The sequence below is a fragment of the Mesocricetus auratus genome, unplaced genomic scaffold, assembly GCF_017639785.1.
Source record: "Mesocricetus auratus isolate SY011 unplaced genomic scaffold, BCM_Maur_2.0 Super-Scaffold_2245, whole genome shotgun sequence".
Lineage (NCBI taxonomy): Eukaryota > Metazoa > Chordata > Mammalia > Rodentia > Cricetidae > Mesocricetus > Mesocricetus auratus.
In genome coordinates, this window is record NW_024429180.1 from 8,762,546 (window position 1) to 8,787,697 (window position 25,152).

Sequence of the window (25,152 nt, forward strand, 5' to 3'; positions counted from 1 at the left end):
AGACATGCTGGAGTATCTTGGCAAGAGTAGGAGTAGGAATTGGGGTGAATATGATTAAAACACATTGTTTACATGTATGACATTGTAAAGAATAAACAGATGCTGTTCAATTTTTTAAAAAAGTTATATTCCTTCTAAAACTGAAGTGATTACAGTTATCATATATATATAATTCTGTAGGGTTTTAAAGAACATAATAGATGAGTTCTCAAAAATTGACAATATTTCTTTGAACTAATCAGTTGCATTGTATGTTTCTCAGGGCCAAGAGATCCTTCTTAAAACTAAGTAAGTTAACACTAAAACAACTATTGAGAAAAGTCGATATGTCACATACTCCATCAACAGTAAACAAAATCAGATTCAACACAGGAAAACTATAATAGCTATAAGCTAGTAATAATTTGTAATAAAGGTAGTATTTACTACCTGAAATTGTACTCTAATATCAAATATATTAGGGAGTGTTGAAATGAACCTCATTCTCCATTTTCTGCCAGCTTCTTATTTATTTTTAAAGATCTGCCACTTTTAATATTATGTGCATGAGTGTTCATGCATGTATGTATGTGTACCATGTGTGTACCGGGCACACATAAAGGTCAGCAGAGAACATCAGATCCCCAGAAAACTGGACTCCACTAAGGAGCTGCCATGTAGGTTCTGTTCTCTGAAAAAGCAATAAATACTCATAGCTGCCATTTATAACTTACTTTTGATTTAAATTTTTTTCATTTACCGAACTGTTAATTATAAAATACATATCCACATTATAATTGAGAGAATTGGCAAAAAATGTGCATCCATGTTCAGATATTTGTTGAATAGTAATAAACTAAGGGGAAAGTGAAGGCCTCACAACAGACTGCACGCAGTTTCATGTGTCACTATCTGTTCCTTCTGGTAAATTCCCTTCTAGATAACTCACCTTACTGGATTATAAAAATCTATTAAGTGTAGTTGTTTTATTTCTACTCTTGTTTAATGTGTGTCCCTCTACAATATTCAGGAAAGGGCATTTTTATTTTACTTCCTCTGTCTCATCTCTAAATATGTAGTCACAAGAAAATAAGACAGACATTGATCAAAATAGATTTGGTTTTATGAAAATCCATGATTAAATTCCCCAACAATTATTGCTTCTTTACAAGTAAACATTTCTAAGATTTAAAAAAAAGCCACGATTTAAAAGCAGGTAAGAATTATCCATTTCTTGCCAGGTATTAGTGGCACACACCTTTAATCCCAGCACCCGGGAGACAGAGGTAGGCAGATCTCTGTGAGTTTGAGGCCAGCCTGATCTACAGAGCCAGTGCTAGGACAGCCTCCAAAGTTACACACAGAGAAACCCTGTCTCAAAAAACAAACAAACAAAAAAAACAAAAACGTTACCCATTTCTTGTCATTGAACTCTCACAAAACCTAATATCTGAAAATATATAATAGACATCATAGCAGAAAGACTATACGCTTCCTCTGCACTTTATAAAGATCACTGTGCTTTACAGATTGACTAATTTGTAAATTCAGTCATCCCCATCATACCCAATAGGCATGAGAGTAGCAAAAAGAGTACTTGATTCCCATTGACACTGAGAGCCACGTGGTGGATAATTAATGTTACTGTGCTCATACACGCGATGGAAACTAGAAGACACAGTGTCTCACCATCTAGGCTGAAGACTAGAATCTTCCATCACAGATCTATGACTCAGAGGAAACAATGAAAGGCCGGGGCCTTGAGGATCAGCACTGGAGGGGTAGAAGAGTGACCCAGACGGAGAAGATGGCGCTCAGCTTGGCACTGTGGTCTGCAAGCTGCTGTCCCCATCGCTACCAACTGGTAAGATTTACGACGTGCACACATCCTGGAGAGGAATGAGTTTGCCCTGTGTGTTTATTTGTAGGGCTGGAATTTTAGAAAACATGTTGTGCTGAATTAATTTGGTGGGAAAGAAATAGGGTACAACAAAATGTCAGGAAGGGAGGCAAGGAGTAACTAGGCTGCCACCCTCATGATGTGCAGCCCCTCAGCCTTCCTGTAGAAAACGGAAAGATGCTTGAATTATTTTCATGAAGATCTTCAAATCTGGGAAGCTAAGGTAATATATATATATATATGTGTACATATATATATATTCTGTAGGTGTGTAGCTATGTGTACATGATATATTCATAAGAGCTTATAGTGCACAAAACAAAGAACCTGGTGAAGATTAAAAAAAGAAAGAAAAGAACCATCCACATGAAGATAAAAAAAAAAAAGAAAAAAAAGGAACATCCACACTATGAAATCACCAGGGAGCCCACACACTTCCCAAACAGGTATCACTGTGTCTATCTCTACCTTTTAAAATCCTGACAATGCCCTGAAGGAAGAAAGCAACTAAGTGACAAGTCACCCAAAGAATGGCGGGGAATGTAACCTGATAGTGCTGCCCGGAAGAGCAACTTTACCAAATACCTAGTAAGCCAGCCCAGGTGCATGCTCTACCAGTGCAACAGGAGGCTGGCAGAACGGCTCAGAAGGTTAACGGTGCTTGCTACCTGAGACAAGTCTCCAGAAGACACGTGGCAGAACTCCTGCAACTTGTCTCCTGACCTCCACACACACCCTGAGGCACACACTCATGGGCCAGGGGAGCCTCCTGGAAATAGGATCCCACAATCAAATTTTGTTTGGTATTTTTTAAAAACTATTTTTGTGATTGTAATTTAATTATACCATTTCTCCCTTCCCTTCCAGTATATGCCTCCTTGCTTCCTTCCAAATTCATGATCTCATTTTTTATTGTTGCATGAAATCTGTGTGTATATATGCGTATATTCCTAAATATAACGTGCTACATCTCTATACTGTTACTCCTAGGTATGTTTTTCAAGGCTGACACGTTGGTGTTGGACAATCAATGTGTTTTAGTCAGGATTTCCTTTGCTGTGAAGAGACACATGGCCATGGCCACTCTTGTAAAGGAAAACATTTAATTGGGACTGAATCACAGTTTCAGAGGTTTAGTCTATTATCTTCATGGCGCCATGCAGGCAGATGTGGTGCTGGAGAAGGAGCTGAGAGCTCTACTTCTTGATCTGCAGGCAGCAGAAGCAACTGTGTGCCAAACGGAGTTTACTTAGAGCGTGGGAGACCTCAAAGCCCGCCCACCACAGTGACACACTTCCTTCAGCAAGGTTATACCTTCTCCAACAAAGCCACACCTCCTAATAGAGCCAATCCCGATGGAGGCCATTTTTCTCAAACCTCCACACAATGGGACACGCCCAACTTTTTACATAGCAGCTGGGAATCAGAATTGCAGGACAAGCATATCACCTGCAGACCTCCAAAGCCCCCAAATGTACTCTTTAGAGTTTACAAAAGAGTTGGTCAGTGTAAACATGACATTAAAACTAGAAATGCTCCACTACTGATAATGTTTCGTGCAAAACAAGCTTATTTTCCAGCTGAAATTTGAAAACATGCAACTTTTACCTGGAATATAGCAGACTGACCTTATTCTCCATAATTAGTAGCGACCTGCTGACGCGTATTTAAAACGTTTAACTTTTCAAAGATGAAAGACAGCTGGATGCAAACACCTGCACCGATGGCTGCTGTTTGCTATAACAAGCTTGTCCTGCAGGGAGATGCGCGATCTACCTGGGTACCCTCAACAGAGCAGTTAAGCAGTGCCCTGTCTTAACTCGCGATGGGTACCCTAGAACAGGCGGTAGCATGACACACATCTGAAGGAAGCAATGAAGGTAAAGAAGGTTGATGTTTGAATGCAGGGTACAGTTTACATGTCCCGGTACCTAGTGAGTACTCATCAGACACAGTAAAAGCATCAGTAAAGCGTGAGGGGAAAGAAGCAAAGCCTGGAGGAGAGCGAGAGAGAGGGGGAGTGAGGCACTCTTTTCCCCTCCTCCCCAGGCTAAGTACCACACATTGCTTCACTTGGGCAGCTCATTTAACCCCACCTGCTGCGTGTCTGTCTGCTCTAAGCACTAAGAGTTAAAAGCAGCAAACCAATCCCTGAAACGCGATATTCTTTCTTAACTCCAAGCTTTTGATCAAGTATCTCTTACCGTCAAAAATATCATTATCCATGGGGGAAAGCCCATGAGGCCTCAGCCCTACTATGCAAAGAACTACAGGCAGCTAAGAAATGCTGAGATTGAGAGAAACGTCTTCCCAGGGGAAGAACACACCAGTTGGTTATCCCGTATTCAAACTGTCAGTCCAGGAAACATGCTTAAGGTAACATTATAACAAAGACTGAATAAGATGTGTGTGTGTGTGTGTGTGAATTTATATATATATATAATCCATATAAATGTATCCATATAAATATATATTCATATAATAACAATAAAAAGCGGTCATAAATTTGAAAGACAGCAGGAGGGGTATATGGGAGGGTTTGAAGGAAGGGAAGGGAAAGGAGAAATGTTGTAATTATGCTATCATCTAAATATAACATTTCTAGTAAGACACTAAGGCTGGGGGAACATTCCAGAAGAGGAGAGGGAAAGGCTTTAACAGGCAGAGGATGCAGAGGATTGTCTTCCGGATCTCACATGACTATCATGGTCATGAACTCATAGCAGCATTGGTTATGTGCATAAAATACAAGCTCAAACAGTCCAATTCGAGGCAGGGACGGACGGCCACATCCCTTACTGAGGAGCTACCAGCAGTGAAGAGAGGAGACTCTTTCCTTTTTTTTACTTCATTATTCTTTCTCCATTCCCCTTCCTCCAACCAAACCCTCCCAAGTACTCACTCCTCCCTGCCCTGCTTCCATTGATGACCTCTCTTTTCATTAATTGCTATCGCATGCATATGTGTGTATACATCTACATTCCTAAATATGACCTACTCAGTCACACACACACACACACACACACACACACACACACACACACTGTTTTCAGGGCTGGGAAAGGGGAGGCTATGCATATGGCCAGCTTAAAAACAGGACTGATGCTGAGCCAGGCAGTGGTGGCGCACATCTTTAATCCAAGCACTCAGGATGCAGAGGCAGGTGGATCTCTGTGTCTCTGTGAGTTTGATGATAACCTGTCTCAAAAAACAAACAAACAAACAAACAAACAAAACATGATACTTAATTTTGAACACACTCCAATATTTCAGAAAAATGCCAGGATGTGTTTCTATTAATTCCTGATCTTAAATTTTCTAATAAAAAAGACAAGCTTGTCGATCTTTCAAGTATTTATAATTAAGGGGTAAAATTTAATCAACCAAGAGAATGAAATGCTAAACAAAAAATGTAAATGATTTCTATCTGAAATATCACTAACCACTCAGATTATACAATAGTGTTCATTTTTAATGACTTGGGAACTTTCCACAATATAGGGAAGCATCTACTTATGTTTATTGAAAATATATTTAAGTGTGCTTGAAGGTGAAGGAAATAGGGAACCGTGCACCAGGAAGGAAGGATTTCATTGCTTAGTCTCATCACCCCAATTTAGACAGAACTCAAATTTCTTATGTCCATTAATTAAAATAATCACTGAGTTTTCTTCTTAGCTGAAACTCAAGATAGTTTTAAGTTGAAGAATAAAACACACTTCTGAAGCAGAGGCTGGGATGGTGAGAACTAGGAGAGCTGAGAGAGCTGTGGTGAGAACTAGGAGAGCCGTGTGAGCTGTGGTGAGAACTAGGAGAGCCGTGTGAGCCACAGTGAGAACTAGGAGAGCCGTGTGAGCCACAGTGAGAACTAGGAGAGCCGCGTGAGCTGTGGTGAGAACTAGGAGAGCCGTGTGAGCCACAGTGAGAACTAGGAGAGCCGTGTGAGCTGTGGTGAGAACTAGGAGAGCCGTGTGAGCCACAGGGAGAACTAGGAGAGCCGTGTGAGCCACAGTGAGAACTAGGAGAGCCGTGTGAGCCACAGTGAGAACTAGGAGAGCCGTGTGAGCTGTGGTGAGAACTAGGAGAGCCGTGTGAGCCACAGTGAGAACTAGGAGAGCCGTGTGAGCTCTGGTGAGAACTAGGAGGGCCGCATGAGCTGCATTGTCCAGTGCAGGACACACTCTCTCCGTTTCCCTGTTGTTGCTTGAGTCACGCTGTACTTCAGTGCACGCATAAACAACACTTTCTGAAATATGCTTAAAGGAGGTGATTGCAATCATCATCAAAGGCCAAAGGGGAAGGCACTCTCAGTCATAAAGAGTTATTGTGTTTTATTCATGAGCGCTATGGAGCCCATGCAAATGAGGCACAGTGACGATCTGGGATGTGACAAGGGCAGGGCAGGGCTCTCTGACGACAGCCTCGACTCTCTGTGTGCAGCAGACATGCGGACATCAGCTTGTTCCCTTTAGGTTACCAAGCACTCCAAGCACTCAAGAGACAGTGACAACTCGAGCCATCACATGGAACCCTCGCAGCAGCAGCGGTTTTTTTTTTATTAGAATTTTGCTTATTACCAGAAAATACAACTGAGATGAACTCCAGTAAATTCTTTGTTTTTAAAACCTAGTGTTGTCCCTGAAGCTGACTCTGGCCCAACAGCCTGTATATGGCATGCACAAGTAGACAAACACCAGTGTGGGTTGTGCACAGGATAGACCCATGACTCTTCTACTAATGGGCTTGTCATCTTTGCTCTCCCTTGTAACAGTAGACTGGAAGACACTAAATCCACAGATCCAAATCATAATCTCTGCCGGCCATAGGTAAGGACTAATTATAAAACCTTGTGTCCTTCGAGTCCCGCAGGAGCCGTGAGGAAAAGGCCACTGCATACCAATCAGCACCTCACAACCCCACACCACTCTTTTAAGTAGCAAATGTAAACGAGGCTGGTTCACCCAGCCAGAATTCTCCAGAATCTCATCTGCCCAGAGCAGCCCCAACCCCTGAGGTCTAACTCTAGCTGCCCAGCTTGTGTGCTGGCCTAGCCTAGCACGGGTCTCTGAACTCCTCCTGATCTTGCCTTTTTAACACCCAGGCCTAGCTTCAAGACTGTGCAAGCTTGACCTTGTAGGCTCCCCAGGACCTTGCCTACCTGCACAATGGCAGACACCAAGGGCTGGCAGACACCATGTGTGCCAGCTTAGCCTAGTGAGGAGTGAGTGCTATGGATACCTGCTCACCTGCTCTACCTCATACTCCCAGTGGAAGCTTAGGGAGCTTGCACAGAAGCTAGGAAGAACCCTTGGCCAGAAGTCACATTGGCATGCTTGCTGGGTTCCCAGTAAACTGGAATCCCCCCTGCCACTCTAATCAAAACCCAACACTGAGGATTAGGACTCAACTCGTGATCTGTACTGAACCAAATGTGGGCAACAACAAAAACAAAACTTCTGCTGAACTGAGGCACAATGGAACCTCACATCAGACACACAACCAAGTAGAGAAATAAACATGTCCAGGTCATATCACAAAACCACAAACAATATGAAAGACCAAGACTGTATAGTTCCTCTGAAACCCACCAGGCCTATAGAAATGTTCTCCGATGGGAATTACCTATGTGAAGCTCAGGACACAGGATTTAGGAGAATAAGCATAAATTTAATCAAAGAATCCAGAGTATTTATAGTAGACATGAACAAGCATCTCAGCAAACCTAGAGACGAAGGAGAAAACTCTGGGGTGAACTCCCAACAAAGCACAAGTGTTAGTATTCAGGCATCTGTGCTGGCCTGTCCTTGGGGTTCTGACAGGATCTGCCCTCAGCTGCAGCCACTAAGAGCACCACCTGTGCACATTCACTATGTTCCCTTTTAAGAGGGCCCCGCCTACCTCCCATCCTTCTCTCTCTCCATCTCTGTCTGTTCCTCTCTCTGTCTCCCCCCTCCCTGTTTTCTTTCTCCTCTCTCCTGCTGCTACTGTATCTGGAGGCTGGCCTCTTCCCTTCCCTTTCCCCTTTTTATGATCCCTTCCCCCCCAAAAAAAACAAAAACAAACAAACAAAAGCCTCTGCTGGAATCCTGTCACATGGCACCTTTCTCTTGTGCTCTATGTTCCTTAAATTACAACAAGTATATGGCTGAATAAAATGAAAAGGAAAATTCAAGCTATGAAAACTGAATTCAGGAAAGACTTAGAAATACTGAGGAAAGCTCATGCTCAAAAGAAGAAGGAATTGAAAAAACAATTCTATTAGAAAACTCATGGAAAATCTTACCAGTAGAATGAATTGAATATCTATATCAAAGATAAAGTAGAGGAACTGGATGGCTTAGGGAAATAATATTTAAGATATGGGAGGGACACTAAAGGGATATGCAGAAACTTTACGATACCCTGAAAAGATGAAATCTATGAATTGTAGGCATAGAAGAAGAAGAATCCCAGACCAATGGTTTAGACAAGATCTTCGACAATCAAGGAACTTCTCCAACATAAGGAAAGACACACCTGCACACAGAACACCGGACAGGGCTGAGAAGGAAACTCCCTCCCCGTATATGACAGTTGAAGCACTAACTATGCAGAACTAAGAGACGGTATTGAAAGAAGCCAGGGGAAAATCACACACCATATGTAAAGTAAAACACATCAGAATAACAGCTGATTTCTCAATGGAATCTGTAAAGGCCAGAAAAACCTGGAGCAATGTACTCCACCTTCTACAGACACCAACCCTGACAACTTTATCCTGGGAAACTATCAGGCATAGTTGAAGGAAATGGGAAAACTTCCCACAATACAAACGGACTAAAGTCATTCACACCAATAAAAACCAATCCTAGAGAGAATACAGAAACTATACTTTGGACTGAGAGAAGGACTAGCATAGCCAAGAATCTATAGACAGAAAACAAATGAAACTATAAATACAGAAACACGAAATAGAATAAGAACACAAACTACAAGATAATGGCGGTAATCAACACACGTCTTTCAAGGGTACTATTAAATTCTAACGGCCTCAGTTTTCCTCTCAGAATACACATGGTAGCTGGCCAAATTAAGTTACAAAATCCAGGGGCTGGAGAGAGGGCTCAGTAGTTAAGAGTACTGACTGCTCTTCCAGAGGACCTGAATTCAAGTCCCAGCATCCACATGGCGGCTCACAGCTGTCTTCAACTCCAGTTCTAGAGATGTGAAGTTTTCTTCTTCTTACTCTCTGGCCTTTTTAAGGGGCCCACCACCCAGCTCCCAAATAAATCACACATGGAGTCTTATTATTACTTATGAATGTCCGGCCTCAGCTTGACTTGTTTCTAGCCAGCTTTTCTTAACTTTAATTATCTCATCTACCTTTTGCCTCTGGGCTTTTATGTCTCTCTTCTGTATATCTTACTTTCACTCTTACTCTGTGGCTGGGTGGCTGGGTGGCTGGGTGACTGACACTTGATGTCGTCCTCTCCCTGATCTCTCATTCCTTTCTCATTTCTCCTTCTATTTATCCTCTCCACCTGCCAGCCACGCCCCTCCTTGCTCCTGCCTTGCTATTGGCTGTTCAGCTCTTTATTAGGACCACCAGGTATTTTAGACACACAGTAACACAGCTTTGCAGAGTTAAACAAATGCAGCATAAACAAAAGTCACACACCATAAAATAATATTCTACCACAGGATCCAACACCCTTTTTCTGGCTTCCACAAGCACCAAGCACACAGGTGCTACACAAACATATATGCAGGCAAAACACCCATGCACATAAAATAAATGTAAGATTTTTTAAATCTATCTTTTTGTTGACTTTAATAACTTAATTTATTATTTTGTTGATAAATAATAAAAAAATCGGTACCTTCAAAATATGTGCCACCTTACAGTAAAATGATAAAATGTATTCCAAGTAAATGAAACCAGGATGTCACCATCCTAATATGTAACAAAACAGACTTCAAACTAAAACTATTCAGAAGAAATAAATACGGACCCTTCATTCTGATCAAAAGAACAATGAACTAAAATGGCATTGCAATCTTAAGTCTACCTGCATCAAACTCTGGCAACCCCAATTCATAAAAAGTGTACTACTGGACTTCAAAACACAGACTAAGACCAACTTACTAAATGATTTCAAATACTCCACTTTCTCCAATACACAGATTACCTGAACAAAATTTAACAGGATAAAAACAGAATTAAGTGATTTTACACATCAAACAGACTTAGCAGATATCTGCTAAGTACTGTCTGTACTCAAGCAACAAAGCAACACACACTCTACTCAACAACCCCCGAAGATCCTTCAAAAAGGACCTCATTGGGGCACAAAGTAAAGCTCAACAAACACAAAAAAAATTAAGTAACTCCACACATCCTGCAATACAATAAGGTGTAACATCAACAACTCATGAAGATTAAAAAAACACATTACCGAACAATGAGTGTGTCAAAGAAAGTAAAGTACCGCAGAAACTAGACACAAATTAAATCACAACCCAACAAAACCTCGGAAAATTCGAGCACTCGTGACTACTGTTGTCTGATATTTGACAAAGACGGCATCTTCAATAAATGACTGGAAAAAGTGGGTTTCCACATTTAAAAGAATGAATTTAGACCAAAGTCTTTCAACCTGTGCAAAAATAAAGTGTAGCATGATAAAAGAAAGACCCAGAGACAGATATTGGAGTTCCAGCTTCAAGCTGAAGCTCAGAAAAGCCAGCCACCAACTCTTACCTCTACCTGAGCTCAGAACAAAGGGGTGATCCTCAGACTGCTCCCAAACTCACTGCTCCTCAGATTCACTCAGACTGCTATGCTCTCCTCAACACAACTAGAGACTAACTCTCAGACTGAATGCTAGCTCTGAGACCCTGCTCCTGTCTTATATACCTCCCTAATGCTGGGATTAAAGACGTGTGGTCCCAGGTGCAGAGATCAACTTTGTGTGAGCTGTTACTTTTAGATTATATGCAGAGAGTGAGAGACCTTGGGACACTCAGTCCTAAATGGGATGTGTCCAACAAATCCCTCAGGGCTCAGGGAACTGATGGGGGTTGTCCTTCTGTATATATGTCTCTCTTATTGGTTGATGAATAAAACACTGTTTTGCTGATAGAGGCAGGAAGATAGGCAGGGCTAGGAGACGAGGAGAATTCTGGGAAAGGTGGGCAAAGAGAGTCACCATGCAGAGACCAGGAAGAGTCACCATGTTGTGGAGGAAGGAGTAACAGGTCCAGAACCTTCTCCGGTAAGATAGGATCGTATGTAAATACTTAGATTAACAGAAATGCATTAATAATTAAGACAGGGCTAGTCAATTAGACACCCTAGTCATCAGCCAACAGTTTAATAGTTAATACAGCATCTATGTGCTTATTTGGGGCTAAGAAAGGCCACGGGACCAGGTAGGACAAGAAACCTCCACAACAGGGAGCCATGAAGAAGAGGATGCAGAAAGAGTGTGAGAGCCAGAAGAGATGGAGGACACCAGAAGAACAAGGCCCTCTGAATCAGCAAGATCTCCACATGTAGGAATCACAGGACCTGCACTAGTCTGCATCAGATGGGGGCCTAGAGGTAAAGTGAGGAGTGGACACATGCCCCAGCCCTGCCCCAGACGCAATCTCCAACTGATAACCACTTGTAGATCAACGTTTAGTTTCCTCCAAGGGAAGCTCACTGGATGAACTACTCTCAAGGGTAGGCAGCAAGCCCAACAGTGGATGGCCAACAGCAAATGAACTCAAAGGCATTCCTTGTCTCACAATGTCATGTCAGGGCTCTTCCTTTTAAAAATTTATATTATTCGATTTTTATTTGTGTGCAAACAAGTGGGTGTCTGTTTCTTGTGCCTTTTCTTATGTTGTTGTTTTTTTCAATGCCAATGTGTTACTCTTTGTTTTATTCTATTTTATTTCATTATTATAATGCATTAGAGATCTGCTTTCTGTGGAGAGACAGAAAGGAAATAGATCTGGATGGGAGGGAAAATGAGAAGGAACTAGGAGGAATAGAGAGAGAGAAAACCATAGTAAGGATGTATTATATGAGGAAAATGAACTGTTTTCAATAAAAAGAAAAAGAAGACCTTAAACATTAAAAAGAAGAAGAAAATTTAGTGATAAGATTAGCAAATCCACTCTTAGGAGAGTTGAACTGATCTTTGTAAAATTGCTGCCACACAGGTTGCTTCCCAATGAAATGTATTATATTGTTTTAAATAAAGATTTCATTTTTTCAGTTACTTATTGGCAAAGTGGCCGGCTCAATTATGATGCAGGAAATGTGATTTTTCATCTTATTTTTGGCTTACATATTTAAGTCTCATTTATGAAATTATGTCCCAAGTTAACTCTTCCATGCATTTAATTAAGGGCCGGTTATCCTTGAAGGTTTTCTTCCAATAAAAGCCTCTGGGCAAATTTCTTCTAAATCTATACTGTCTCTTCCTGATTCTGAAATGAAGTCTGACATAAGCAATGGGGGCTTTTGAGAGCAGATTATAGTAAACCATTTTCATAATGCCTCTATACTGTTATACTTATAATTAATTTTAAGAACCAAAGTTCGTCTGTTAATAACAGCACTTTCAACTTATTAAACAGAAAATTACAAAGGACTATAGATACTAAATGACACTGTGCAGGGAGTGATGGTCCCAGACCTTAATATTCATATTGCTACTAGGGTGATCAACACCCAGCTTTTAGCAATATCAACAAAGATTTTAAGTAGCTCAACACACCTTCAAGCTTGATACATTCCAGATTGCACAATCTTTTGATCTTTATTGATTTATTCATGAAGGCATTTTTAATGAAAGTCTGCTAAAGTATCTTTGAAAGAAAAAAAATTCCAACGTTAAGTGCCTACGTGACGGCAACTGATGGCACCAAGCCCTGGTCTACAGTTAATGTCACTGGCTAAGAGAAGGCTTCATTTATCATGACCTCTCTGGCCACCTGTTCTAGAAAGGATGAAATTTAAGGTTAGAAAGTGAGAATTCATAAGTAACACTCCCCATGCAAACCTTTTCATTGACATACTCAATTACACATTTTAAGATTTCTTCCCAACTTTGGCCTACCTTCTCAAGCATCTGACTGGCAACCAGGAACTCCCCATTTGGGTTGGACTTTTCTACTTCCTGCCTATTCACTTCAAAAACACATTTTCTATATCACAATGCTCTCACTATCATGAAAATAATCATGTCACTTCCCCTGGGCACCTAAGGCTTTCTAAGTTTCCCAGTTCAGATCACAAATCTTTATTTAAAATTGCACGTCAACAAATCCTCCCCACAATTTCTTAAAAGTAAATCCATAACATAAAATAAATGAAGCTACATCTTAAAACCTTTCAAAACATAGTGGAGCCAATATCATCATGAGCTTCATTTTAATTCAAATTGAATTTTATTCTGAATTACTGCATTTATTTTATTTACTAAGTATAATTCTAAAAATCAGCTTTGTGATTTAGTTATATATATGTAAACATGCAAATTACTTGCATATATTGACATTATTATATTTACCAGACAAGAAGACTAACAGACCTATATCCTACATTGAGCAGAAATTGTAAATTAGCCATGTAAGCTAATTTTTTTTCATTTTAATCATAGGGACAAGAGCTAATGCCTGATAAGAGAGAAAACAAATTAAACTATTTTATTACTGTAATAAGGAATTTTACATAAAGGACTAAAATAAGAAAAAGGTCATCAATCTTTCAGTATGCCTTACAATTTCATATCTCACTAATTTTATGTGTCAACATGCTGTTTGAGTTAGGGATGAATTCTGAGTTTATCTGGCTGGCCCTTAAACATCAATTAATATCTCCTACTTTACTATTTACCAGTCTTGGATTCACTTTTATTATATAAAACCTGGGTTTTGTGAAAAATCACATGGTGTTACCACAAAAAAAAACTCAAGATAAATATTTCTTTCATTCATTCTTTAAAAATAAACCTATGATTATCCGGGTAAAAATCAATGAGGTTTTATGCTGTCTCTTTTTCCCTACAGGATCTAGTAAATAAATGTGTTTCCACTGAGGTATTATGATGGGTGGCTATCATAGAAAACTGGAAGAACTCTTTCTATAGAAATATACATTTCAATGGATTATTTCAACAATACAACAGTTTCTCTTGTTCATCTTTAATATGCACTCAGGAAGGCTCCATACATAATTTATAATGGCTAGAAAAACAAACTTTATTTTATACCAGAATGAGACACAATTACAAAGAAATAAGCCTAGCCCAGTTTACCGATGTTGCTATCACAAGGAAATGGCATAATAGGGCTGGTCATTAGTGCCAGAACTCAGATCCATCTACCTTGAAAAGCAGCTGCATTTCGAGATATTAGCAACTTTAATGTTGAGCTGTACGTCTGAAGCACCTGCTGCAAATCTTGCCGAGCTGCAATCTGGTACCTCTCCTCCATCTTCCTGGTACAGCAGGTTGGGTTTTTGGACACACAAACCTGAAGATCAGGTCCTGGAAAACAAATGGTATTTTCCATAATGACTATCAGTCCATTTAAGAAACATAACATGGCAAACGTTATGACCAATCCCACATGCAAGAGGTCCGTATACAGTGTGGGAGATTGAATCTCCACTGCATTTGCTATCAGAAAATTTGCCTATCGTCGTACATTGAGTCCCTGTGTCCCTGGGATGCCTAACGATTCGTACCATATTATTCCATAAAGGCATTCCACTTTGGACTAAATGTTTGAGCAAAGAGTTGGTAGTTTAGGCTCCCTGGATTTTATGAAAAGCACGCTGCAAGTTTGTTCTAATTGTCTACTTGTGGTTTTTCTTTTTGACAAACAGTGTTCCGAGCACCCACATTTAGCTCTGCATTAACTCATTACGGAAAGGAACGAACATAAAATACGTTCACATGGATACACATACACACATACACACACACATACACACAAACATACATACATACACACACATACATACACATTACACACATACACACATACATACACATTACACACACACATACATACATACATACACACATACACATACATACACACATGCATACATACATACACACACACACACACACACACACACACACACACTGTGCCGATGGAACAGCCGCCTTTCAAGCCTTTCCCCCCACATTCACAGAGATAGTCCGAGAGCTCTTTACTAAAGTTGTTCTTGAAAAAGCCAAAACATGTTAAGTTGCTCTATTCTTTCTGCCAGCATGGGGTACCAACAACTCTAACAATATTGGCTTTAGTTTGCTGAAGTTAAACAACAAGTGATGATATTTGAGCACTTGACAAAGCTAAGAAACATCAAATATTTATAGATATCTCAGTTGGTAATCAGTTGGCGTTCTTTCATTTATCTTACCTAAAGTTTATATGTTATACAAAAGCAAATTCAATTTCAAATAGTAAAATTGATTGAAACAAGGCAAAGCTATCTGCTCAGGGTTTTTTTTTCCTAAATGGAAGGATCAGGGGATTAGCATTTAGAAAAATCACAATAATAATTAGGAAAAAGAAGCAACAAATATTGAAGCATGTAAACCTATTTAGTGTAAGAATAACTGAGTCAGGGGAAGAATAGAGGAGAGCAAGAAAAGAGATACCTTAATAGAGGGAGCCCTTATAGGTTTAAAGAGAAATCTGGCACTAGGGAAATGTCCAGGGATCCACAAAGATGACCCCAACTAAGAATCTCGGCAGTAGTGGAGAGGCTGCCTTAGATGCCCTTCTCCCATAATGACATTGATGACTTCCTTAAGTGACATCCTAGAGCCTTCATCCAGTAGCTGACTGAAGCAGAAGCGGATACCCACAGCTAAGCACTGAGCCATACTTCTAGAATCCAGTTGTAGAGAGGGAGGAGTGATAAGCAAAGGGGTCAAGACCAGGCTGATGAAACCCACAGAAACAGTGGACCTAACCAAGTAAGAGCACATGGACCCCAGTCATAAAGCTGGGGAATCAGCATTGGGCCAAACCAAGCCCTCTGAATGTGGATGCCAGCAGTTAGGAGGCTTGGGCGGTCTATGAGACCTCTGACGAGCAAGACCAGTGTTTATCCCTAGTGCACAAAGGGACTTTGGGAGCCCATTCCCCAAGGAGGAATACTCTCCCAGCCCAGATACACGGGAAGAGGGTCTAGGCCCTCCCCCAAATGATGTGACAGACTCTGATGACCCCCCCTTGGAAAGCCCCACCCACCTTGGGGATTGGATGGGGGATGAGATGGGGGTTGGTTGGGGGGCATAGGAGGCTGAGAGGGAGAGGAAACTGGGATTGATATGTAAAATGTGATCGCTTCTAAACTAACTTTAAAAAGAAGAATAACTAGGGAGGATTTCAAAGTAATAACAGTAGATTATTACAAACAGGGCTCCAGAATGCAGCACTTTTCTAGCTCACATCTCCATGCTTGGCCTCTTGGCCTTGGAAGATTTCCCTGGACAACACACCACCTGTGTGCCTGAGTAAGAGTGGCCACTACAGGCTCATGCATTGGAGTGCTGAGTCGCCAGGTAGCGGCCCCCAGATAGTAGCACCATTCGAAAGAATGAAAAGGGATACGTGTGGTCTGTTGGGAAGAAGTTGCCGCTCTCATTTTCTCTGCCGATGGGTCACGACCAAGCTCTCAGCTAGGGCTCCGGTACCGGTCTTCATGCCTTGATGATGGGAAGCAAACCCTGATCTTTCCCGAGGACACCCCACAACCTCTCAGATAGCTCAAGTCCTCCAGCATGTATCTACAAGGGGACACGTATCTCTCCACAACATGCATCTTGTTGAGATTTTATATTCTTTGATGTGATGCCTAATTAATTAGCTCTCCCACTAATACTAAAAAGCCCTAAGTGGATCATTTCCCACCTGTCAATTATCCCAGTGACCTAGGACATGCCCAGTTTACCAAAGAGTCAATAATATCGATGCACTATATCCCCTAATCCTTATGTCAGCTTTATGATTTATACACCATTACTGTCACATTTCATGTGCAAAGAAGTGGAGTTTTAAAAGAGGTTCCAGACTTCATTGTTTGAAGCTGAGAATGTGGTTCAGTGGTAGAATATTTGCCTGGTTTTATGCAAGGTCCAGTGCCCAGCATCTCAAAAAAAAAAGTTACATAAGGTAACACACCCCTATCCCTATCTCAGGAGGTATAGACAGGAGAATCAAAATGCAAAGACAGTCTGAGTTACATAGTATGCTTTGGTTAAGCTGGAATACATAGTGAAATCCTATCTCAGAAAAAGGAAGGATGGAAGGGAGGGAGGAAGGAAGGAAAGAAGAGAGAGAGGGAGAGAAGGAGGGACAGAGGGAGGGACGGAGGGAGGGAGGGAGGGACGGAGGGAGGGAGGGACAGAGGGAGGGAGGGACGGAGGGAGGGAGGGACGGAGGGAGGGAGGGACGGAGGGAGGGAGGACGGAGGGAGGGACGGAGGGAGAAACACGTCCAGCGTCACACCATTAGATTACAAAATGGTAGAGCTGAAATGTGAAAACAGGCAAGCTGATTCCCAAATCATAATCACCACCATTATTTTACCAAGAGGGAAAGCAATTCTTAAACCTACAATCGGTTGTTCTGTGACCATAACTGGTCATTTCCTCTGCCTACTTAGAAAGGAGGCATCTGTTTGGAAAGCTTCAAGATAACGAATTTAAGGTTAGGAACTACCAAATGAGATTTATACAAAATAAAACAGTCTCAAATATAGCTAGAGAGCAGTCATTTGCCACTTTGCCCAATTTTAAATGATGGAAGCTACAATTAGAAAGATGCTACAAACTGTCCCCACTGCTGTTCTAATCCCCTGTTCTCTGCATCTCACAGTAAACATGACACATTTGATCTGAGTGGATATGCATTCCCTTGTTAATGAATGTCTACACTGGCTGAGGCTTTCACTTACAATTTTGAAATTTCATAACAGTAGCACAAAACTAAATTACAAGCCAATCTGACCTACGATACCACAAAACTCAAAGGTCACCTTATTTTTAATTGCATACATTTCAACCACTGTTGCCTACAAAGGTATGTTTAAATGGCTTAAAGTGGAAGTACCAATGCAGGCGAGAAAGAGATGATTTAAAAAAGAACTTCTCCCTTTCTCCTTACGTCTGTTCAAAGAAAGTCAAGATTCTAAACTAAACAAAACCCTCAGGGAAAGGACCGGACCGGACCTGTTCACAGCGTAAGTACAAAGGACAACATTCGATGCTTGCTGATAAAAGACCCACACCACAGTTCTCCTGCGTAAATAAAACAAGCATCATGAGGAAGCAAGGCCAGAGAGAACACAGAAATACACTACAGAAAAGAGGAAGCTCCTCCTTTCCTTCCTTCCTTCCTTCCTTCCTTCCTTCCTTCCTTCCTTCCTTCCTTCCTTCCTAAAATTCCAGAGCCTGGCTTCAAGGAACATGACATAATCCCAGCACACTCTGGAATGGCAAGTCATCCCTGGCTGCAAAGCAGGTGTCCTGTTTCCAAACAATCAATTCAAACTCCGCAGGGAAACTTAACAGCACAACAAAATTCCAAATGAAATAGCAAACACTCCACCGCAGAAGAAATCGTCAGCCAGGGCTTCTCTAGGTTCTCATTCAGGAGCAGTGGGGTTGGTTAATTCCTGTCTGTCCTCAACCTAAAACACTCACAACCACCAGCCTGCTTAAGTTTTTACACAATGAGACTTTCTGCTAAGACAGTGATGGCAACAGAGTGGTTTTTCACTATTTCTATATCCTCATATATAACCAGAAACATTTCCTTTAAATATAAGGGGGGGGAACTCACAACACACTGCACAATAGGATATCTCCAAAGCTTTAAACTACAAACAAGAGGGAGAAAAAAAAACTATTAACAAGATCTTTGCAGTATCAGAGGGAGGGAGGGAGGGAGGGAGGGAGGGAGGGAGGGAGGGAGGAGGGAGGGAGGGAGGGAGGGAGGGAGGGAGGGAGGGATGGATGGGAGGAGGGGCAAAAGATGGCTGACAGAATAAAGAACAGACCCTGAAGCAGCAAACAGATACAGGAAACCACAGCCCACGGACTTGGGAATGCGAGTGAGAGCCCCTTTAGGGAAAAGGGCGGGGCTCTTTCTGAGGGCAAACCTCAACATGGTTGAAAAACTTTTGGAAGGAGACTCAGAATGCAAGTGAGCCAGGAGAAACAGAAAGATGTCCAGGCAAATCTCTACCATCACCCCCCTTCTGTTATAATGGCCGTGCGTGAGATTTGACACCAACGTTTTCTGCAGTTCACTTTTTCTTTAGTTTTTGTTTGTTTGTTGTGAATTAGAATTAGAAAACCTGAAGGTCAAGGTGGCAGGGGAGATGATAACTTCTTCATGAAGACTCAACTGGGAGAAATGGAGGGGGGGGTGTTGACACCCAGGTGGCAGTGTAAGAAGGAGAAACAAAAACTGTGAGAAATCAAAAAGGAGGGAGAGATCTGAAATTCAGCGGCAACAGACGTTAAAGGGAGGTGAGATGCGTACAGGAGGCAATGAGAATTTAAAACATGCTTCTGGGGGACTGGGAGGAGTGGAGGGAGGGGATCTGCAGTCGGGATGTATTGAGAACAAACAAAAAAGTTTACGTAGGTCCCACGTTGTTCTGAGAATGTTGTGTCCATACAGGTTTAAGTGGGCATTTGTGAAATATTCAAATCCTGTTTTGAGTTCCACCCTGTATTCTTGAAAATTGGGATTTTTTCCATATGTAATAAAACCAAGATTTTAAAAAAAACCTGTAATCTTGAATTTGAAGTATGAATAAAAATCATCAAGAATTTTATCTTTAAGAAGTGCATTTCCTAGTCTCTTAGGAAAGGCCTAGAAATAGTGACTCAGTATAGAGCAGCATTTCTTAGCCTGTGGGTTGTGACCCTGTTGGGTGTCCTCATATCAGATACAGATACTTACATTATGATTCACAACAGTAGCAAAATTACAGTTACGAAACAGCAATAAAATAATATGGTTGGGGGGTCAGCACATAAGGAAGTGTATTCAAGGGCCACAGTGTTAGCAAGGTTGAGAACAGCTGATGTAGATGAAAAGCATCCCCAGTACCCACGTTATGGCCATGGAACAGCATTTCTATCAAGAAGAAATCAGCATTTCTTAAAGAAATGGCTCAGGGCTTGCAGAGGATCTGAACTTGGTTCCCAGGCCCCACGTCAAAGGTTCACAGTCTCCTGTAACTCCAGAGAATAGGATGCCCCTATCTGGCCTCCGCAGGCCTCTGAATTTCTATGTACATAGTGCACACAGAGTCACACACTCACACACGCGCGCACACACACACACACACACACTTGTAGGAGGAGACTTTAGGACTGTGCCTCTAGTGCAGTCCTAAAGTCTCCTCCTACAAGTCTCTTCCTCGCACACTCACACACACACACACACACACACACGGACACTCACACACACACGCACACTCACACGCACACTCACACACACTCACACACACTCACACACACTCACACACACTCTCACACACACGCACACACACTCACACACACTCACACACACTCACACACACTCACACACTCACACACACTCACACACACGCACGCACACACTCACACACTCACACACTCACACACTCACACACACACTCACACACACACACTGTCCTAGGTTCGGGGCAGATAATAAACAGTAGCTGCTAAAAGATATTATTCATCCGCTAGCAGAGAAGTCCTATCAGGACCTGTAGCCCTACTAGGGAAATCGAGAATGGGGCTAGTCTGGCAGGGCTACCATAATAAACTACCCTGGGGCCTGTGACTCAACAGACAGAAATGACTTCTCTCCAGCTCTCGAGAGAAGAAATCCAAGAGCTGGCTGCCAGCAGAGCTGGTCTCTCCCTGGCCAACAGAAGGTATCACCGTCTCATGGTGGGCAGCAGCCAGATGGCTGGGCCCTACCCTGTGACCTTCATTACCTCCTTAGAGTCAAGAACTCCAAAAACAGCCACTCTGGGGTTAGAGCTCTAATGTGACTTTGGCAGAGACACGTCCAGCCCATGACAGAAGAAGACTTCCAGAAGATGTCTAAGTGGTCAAACATTAGAAAATGTATCTTATGAAAATCATGGTTTTCTTAAAGTCAAATGCCTTGAAGAGTTTGTAATCAGTATTTTTATCGAACACGGAGTCTTCTCTTATACAAGACATCCCAATCACAGCTTCCCCTCCCTCTACTCCTCCTAGATCCCTCCCTGCCCCCCCCAAATACCCTGTTCTCCAGATCCACTACTCTACATTTCCTCTTCAGAAAAAAGGAGGCCTCCAAAAGAAAGCAGCAAAACAAGATACAATCAGACAAGGCAGAAGCCCTTATATCAAGGCTGGGAACCCAACAGGAGGGAAAAAGAGTCTCAAGAGCAGGCAAAGGAGTCAGAGATACACCTTCTCCCAGCATTGGTAGCCTCATAAGAACACCAGGCTAATAGCCGTGACACATGCATACACAGAGGACCTGGTGCAGATCCATGCAGGCTGTGTGATCACTGCTTCAGTCTCTGTGAGCCCATCTGAGTCCTGCTAAGTTGATTCTGGTGGGTCATGGTCTCCTGGTGCCCTCCATTCCCTGACTCATTAAGTCTTTCCCCCACCTCTTCCGTGGGGTTCCCTAAGCTCTGAGGGGAGGGCCCTGATGGAGACCTCCAGCTTAGACTGTCTCTCTCTGCACAATGTCTGCCTGTGGGTCTGTACCCACTCCCAGCTACTGAAGGAGGGTACCTTTCTGCTGATGGCTGAACAAGGACTGGATCTGTTGAGTACAGCAGAGCATCCTTAAGAATCATTTAATTTATTTTTTTGGTTAGTCAAGTTTGGTTTTATACTAGATCTCCATGCTATCTAGTCTCTGGTTCCTGGTCATCCAGGCAGTGTAGGGCATGGGCTCAAGTGTGGGCCTCAAGTTAAATCAAGCATTGGGTTGCCACTCCCACAAATTCTAAGCCACCATCACCCCAGAACATCTTGCAGGCAGGACAGAATGTAGGTGGATGGTTTTATGACTGGGTTGGTGTCGGGTTCTTCCTTTGGTAGCCTGCAAAGTACTCGCCCGTGCCAAAGAGAGGAGGATGTAGGACGAAGGCTCCGTGCAAGAACCAGCTAGACCTCTTTCTATTCAATGAGTCATGTGCATGTTGTCCTAGGCAATGGGGCCCTGCTGTAAGATTTTGGACAGTGACACTCTGCCCTAGCATCAGCCCAGGTTGTTTAGGAAATCTCCATAGGACCCCCTTGGACAACAACTCAATCAAACGTAACCCAGTCACACCTCTGGAAGCCCTGCCAGGTCACAGAAGAGTGCTGGTTCATATCCTCTATTACTAGGAGACATCACTAGGGTCACTCTTATAGATTCCTGGAAGTTTCAGCTGCACTAAGTTTCCTCACTGTCACCCAAATTCTCCCCAGTTCCAACTGTCTCTCCCTACATTCTCTCTCTCCATGTCCCCCCATAATCACTATTTTTTTTGAAAGTTCAATTTTGTCTTATCCAAGGCTGTGGAGAATTCATCTGTGGAAACTGGTTGATAAACAGGAAGGAGTCATTGTGTACCTTGTCCTCCAAAAAGGAGCTATGTCATGGCACTCAAAAGGTAGATGGAGAAGTCTCTCTTTACAAGAAGGTGTTATAATATCACCGCTTGTCAAACCCAAACGAATTAATAGACAGAGCCGTTAATCAGCAAATAGCTACTCAAACAAAAGAAAAGAAAAGGTAATTGACACGAAGCCTCTCTTGTAACTTGCCAAGTACCAAAGTAATGTCTTGCCAGAGAGAGCCAACCTGAATTTAATCCCATCTGAATCCAAACTGCCAAAGTATAGCAAACACAAAGGAGTAAGGAGACCATTTATCCTGCACCCTTGGTATGCAATCAGCAGTTTATAGACTGTGGAAAACTCCAAAAGCCAAATGGCCCAGATCCTCAGCAGATCTGAAAGCCAAAGAGGAAGGCAGAAAGAAAAGTAATGTACCACAGGAGTCACACCAGAGTAGGTAGTTCTAGAGAGCTGCTGTTTACAGACAATCACAGTGCGCCACGGCATCAAAGAGAATTTTGTGGTTGGGATAAAACTCACAGGAAGGCTGCTGAGGTGCTGACAAAGTTCAATTTCTTGCCCAAGATGGTGTTAAAAGAGTGTTCACGTTGCATGTGTGTTTCACTTGGCAATACATTTTATGTAAGGGTTGCTAATGGGAAACATGTCCTCTTTGATTTCAAATATATACCTCTGCCAATAAATCTATAAGATTTTTATAGTTACTGGTGCTCTACTGTTCTTAAATGTTGGAACATTTAGCAGTACAACACACTAAGACAAAGGTCAGTTTTGTGTCAACCACAGTAGATGATACATGTTATGAAACACCAGATGCTACATTCCCTCCTCCTACCCTTCAGGAACATCTTCTTGCCAAGCATTTGGAAACTGGCAGGAACCTGTGAGTTGCTATAATAAATCACCTTCTGTCAAGGCGAGTTTCAAGATATCTGAGGCTGTGAGACTAACAAAACATGGAAAGGTGGCCTGGAGTCCCCTAAGATTAAACCAGTTCTTTCTCCTGGCATTTCTCTTAAAGGGCCGTCTCACTGGAACACATGTAACTTTGGTGAGATCCCTGGCCACATAAGGAAAGTTAACTGGCTCAAACGCTGTATTGTATTCCATTGGTGCAATGGTTGTTTCAGAAACATCCAGTCACAAAAACTAACTGCAATAAGTACTTGCCAGGGCCCAGGAGAGCAAGGCATTCACCCTTCGGCAGGACCTAAATATGAAGGCGCGAAGGTTGCAGGCCTTACAGATTCTGTGCTCATTCTCTATGTCAAAGTAAGAAGGGCATTCACTGCACTCTTCTGTCACCTGCAACATTAAGATGCATAGCTAGTACACAAGTAACAAGGAATTCGGGGGCAAGGACAGGCCATTTTCATTTTCTTGTGTTTTATTTCAGAACTCTAAAGGACTGTACACAAAACACCAGAAGGATAACATACTTCTACGGGTGCCCAAGTTCCCTGTCCCAGAGACATTTGCTATGTTGCAAGCTTTGTTTGCCCCATGCTTCCTGTTATAAGCATACTGTAAACAACCAAAACAAAGCCCAGCATGAAAGGTTTTCAATAGAATATTGAAATAATTCTCTTCTTCTTATCCCTCACATACAGTGTTTTGTAATAAATCTAAGAAGGCACCGTCTTATCTCAAAATTAATGAGAGCGCTTCAAAAACATTCTATCTAGGAAGAACATTTTGATATCTTCAGCAATAACTGGTTCAGTAAACTACATGAAATAGCATTTGTGGTTATTGTTTTTACATTTTTACAAATATTCTTCATATTAAAGTGTCACTATAATTTACAGATTCATTTATTACTTCATACAATATTTCATTGTTCCATAAAATATATACAGATATCATTCATTAAAAATGAAAATTCTTAAAAGATTATTAAGTATTTCAGATATTATGAGTCTTTGTAGTCCTATATTCCATAAAAATTAATGCTTGGGATTCAGCCAACTCGGGCAAATAAAGTCAATACAATGCTAAGGGATGGGATGGTAATGGTGTCCTTTATATATGTAAATGTCGTCATTGTGCCTTCCATGGATAATATGCTCATAGTTTTTTTTCCTAGAGATGGTCAATTAATGTTGACATACAAGTCACATACTTAAAATCTTTGTTTATATAATCAATAACAGGCTGTTCTGATAGGAAGGACTTGTTCTCAGTTCATCAAGCAGAGGAAAAGGCATGATAAGTAGGGTGCTTTCTCAAACTTCAGGCCATGAATTTGGAATCAACAGTGAACACTCTGTCAAGGTTAACCAGCCCACCCTCACCCTCACTCCACAACAGCAGTATCTGCAGCAGCTTAGTCTGGTACTTGAAAGAAAAGTGAATTTCAATACCACTCCTTACTATTTAAGAATGTCCAAATTACGCTTATTTTTTATGTGCATATGCTTGAAGATACATATGTGGGTATGTGAGTGTGTAGGCCAGAGGACAACAGATTGTGTCCTCCTCAGAAAGGCCATCCACCTCCTATGAGACAGGGTGTCTCACTGGCCTAGCCAGGCTAGTGTGACTGGCCAGCAAACATCAGGAACCCTCCCGCCTCCCCAGTACTGAGATTACAAGTGCATGCCACCACACCCTGTGTTTCTGAGTTGG

General features: G+C 41.9%; 1 protein-coding gene across 10 annotated transcripts in view; it reads right to left on the minus strand.

Annotated features, from left to right (window-relative positions):
* Gpc5 (glypican 5) overlaps positions 1 to 25,152 on the minus strand; it is a 1,283,302-nt gene that overhangs the window by 1,234,654 nt on the left and 23,496 nt on the right. For all 10 annotated transcript variants that reach the window (XM_005079439.4, XM_040747101.1, XM_040747188.1 and 7 more), the window contains exon 2: positions 14,242 to 14,403. In XM_005079439.4, coding sequence (XP_005079496.2) covers positions 14,242 to 14,403 — 162 coding nt within the window. The remainder of the gene's footprint in view (positions 1 to 14,241; positions 14,404 to 25,152) is intronic.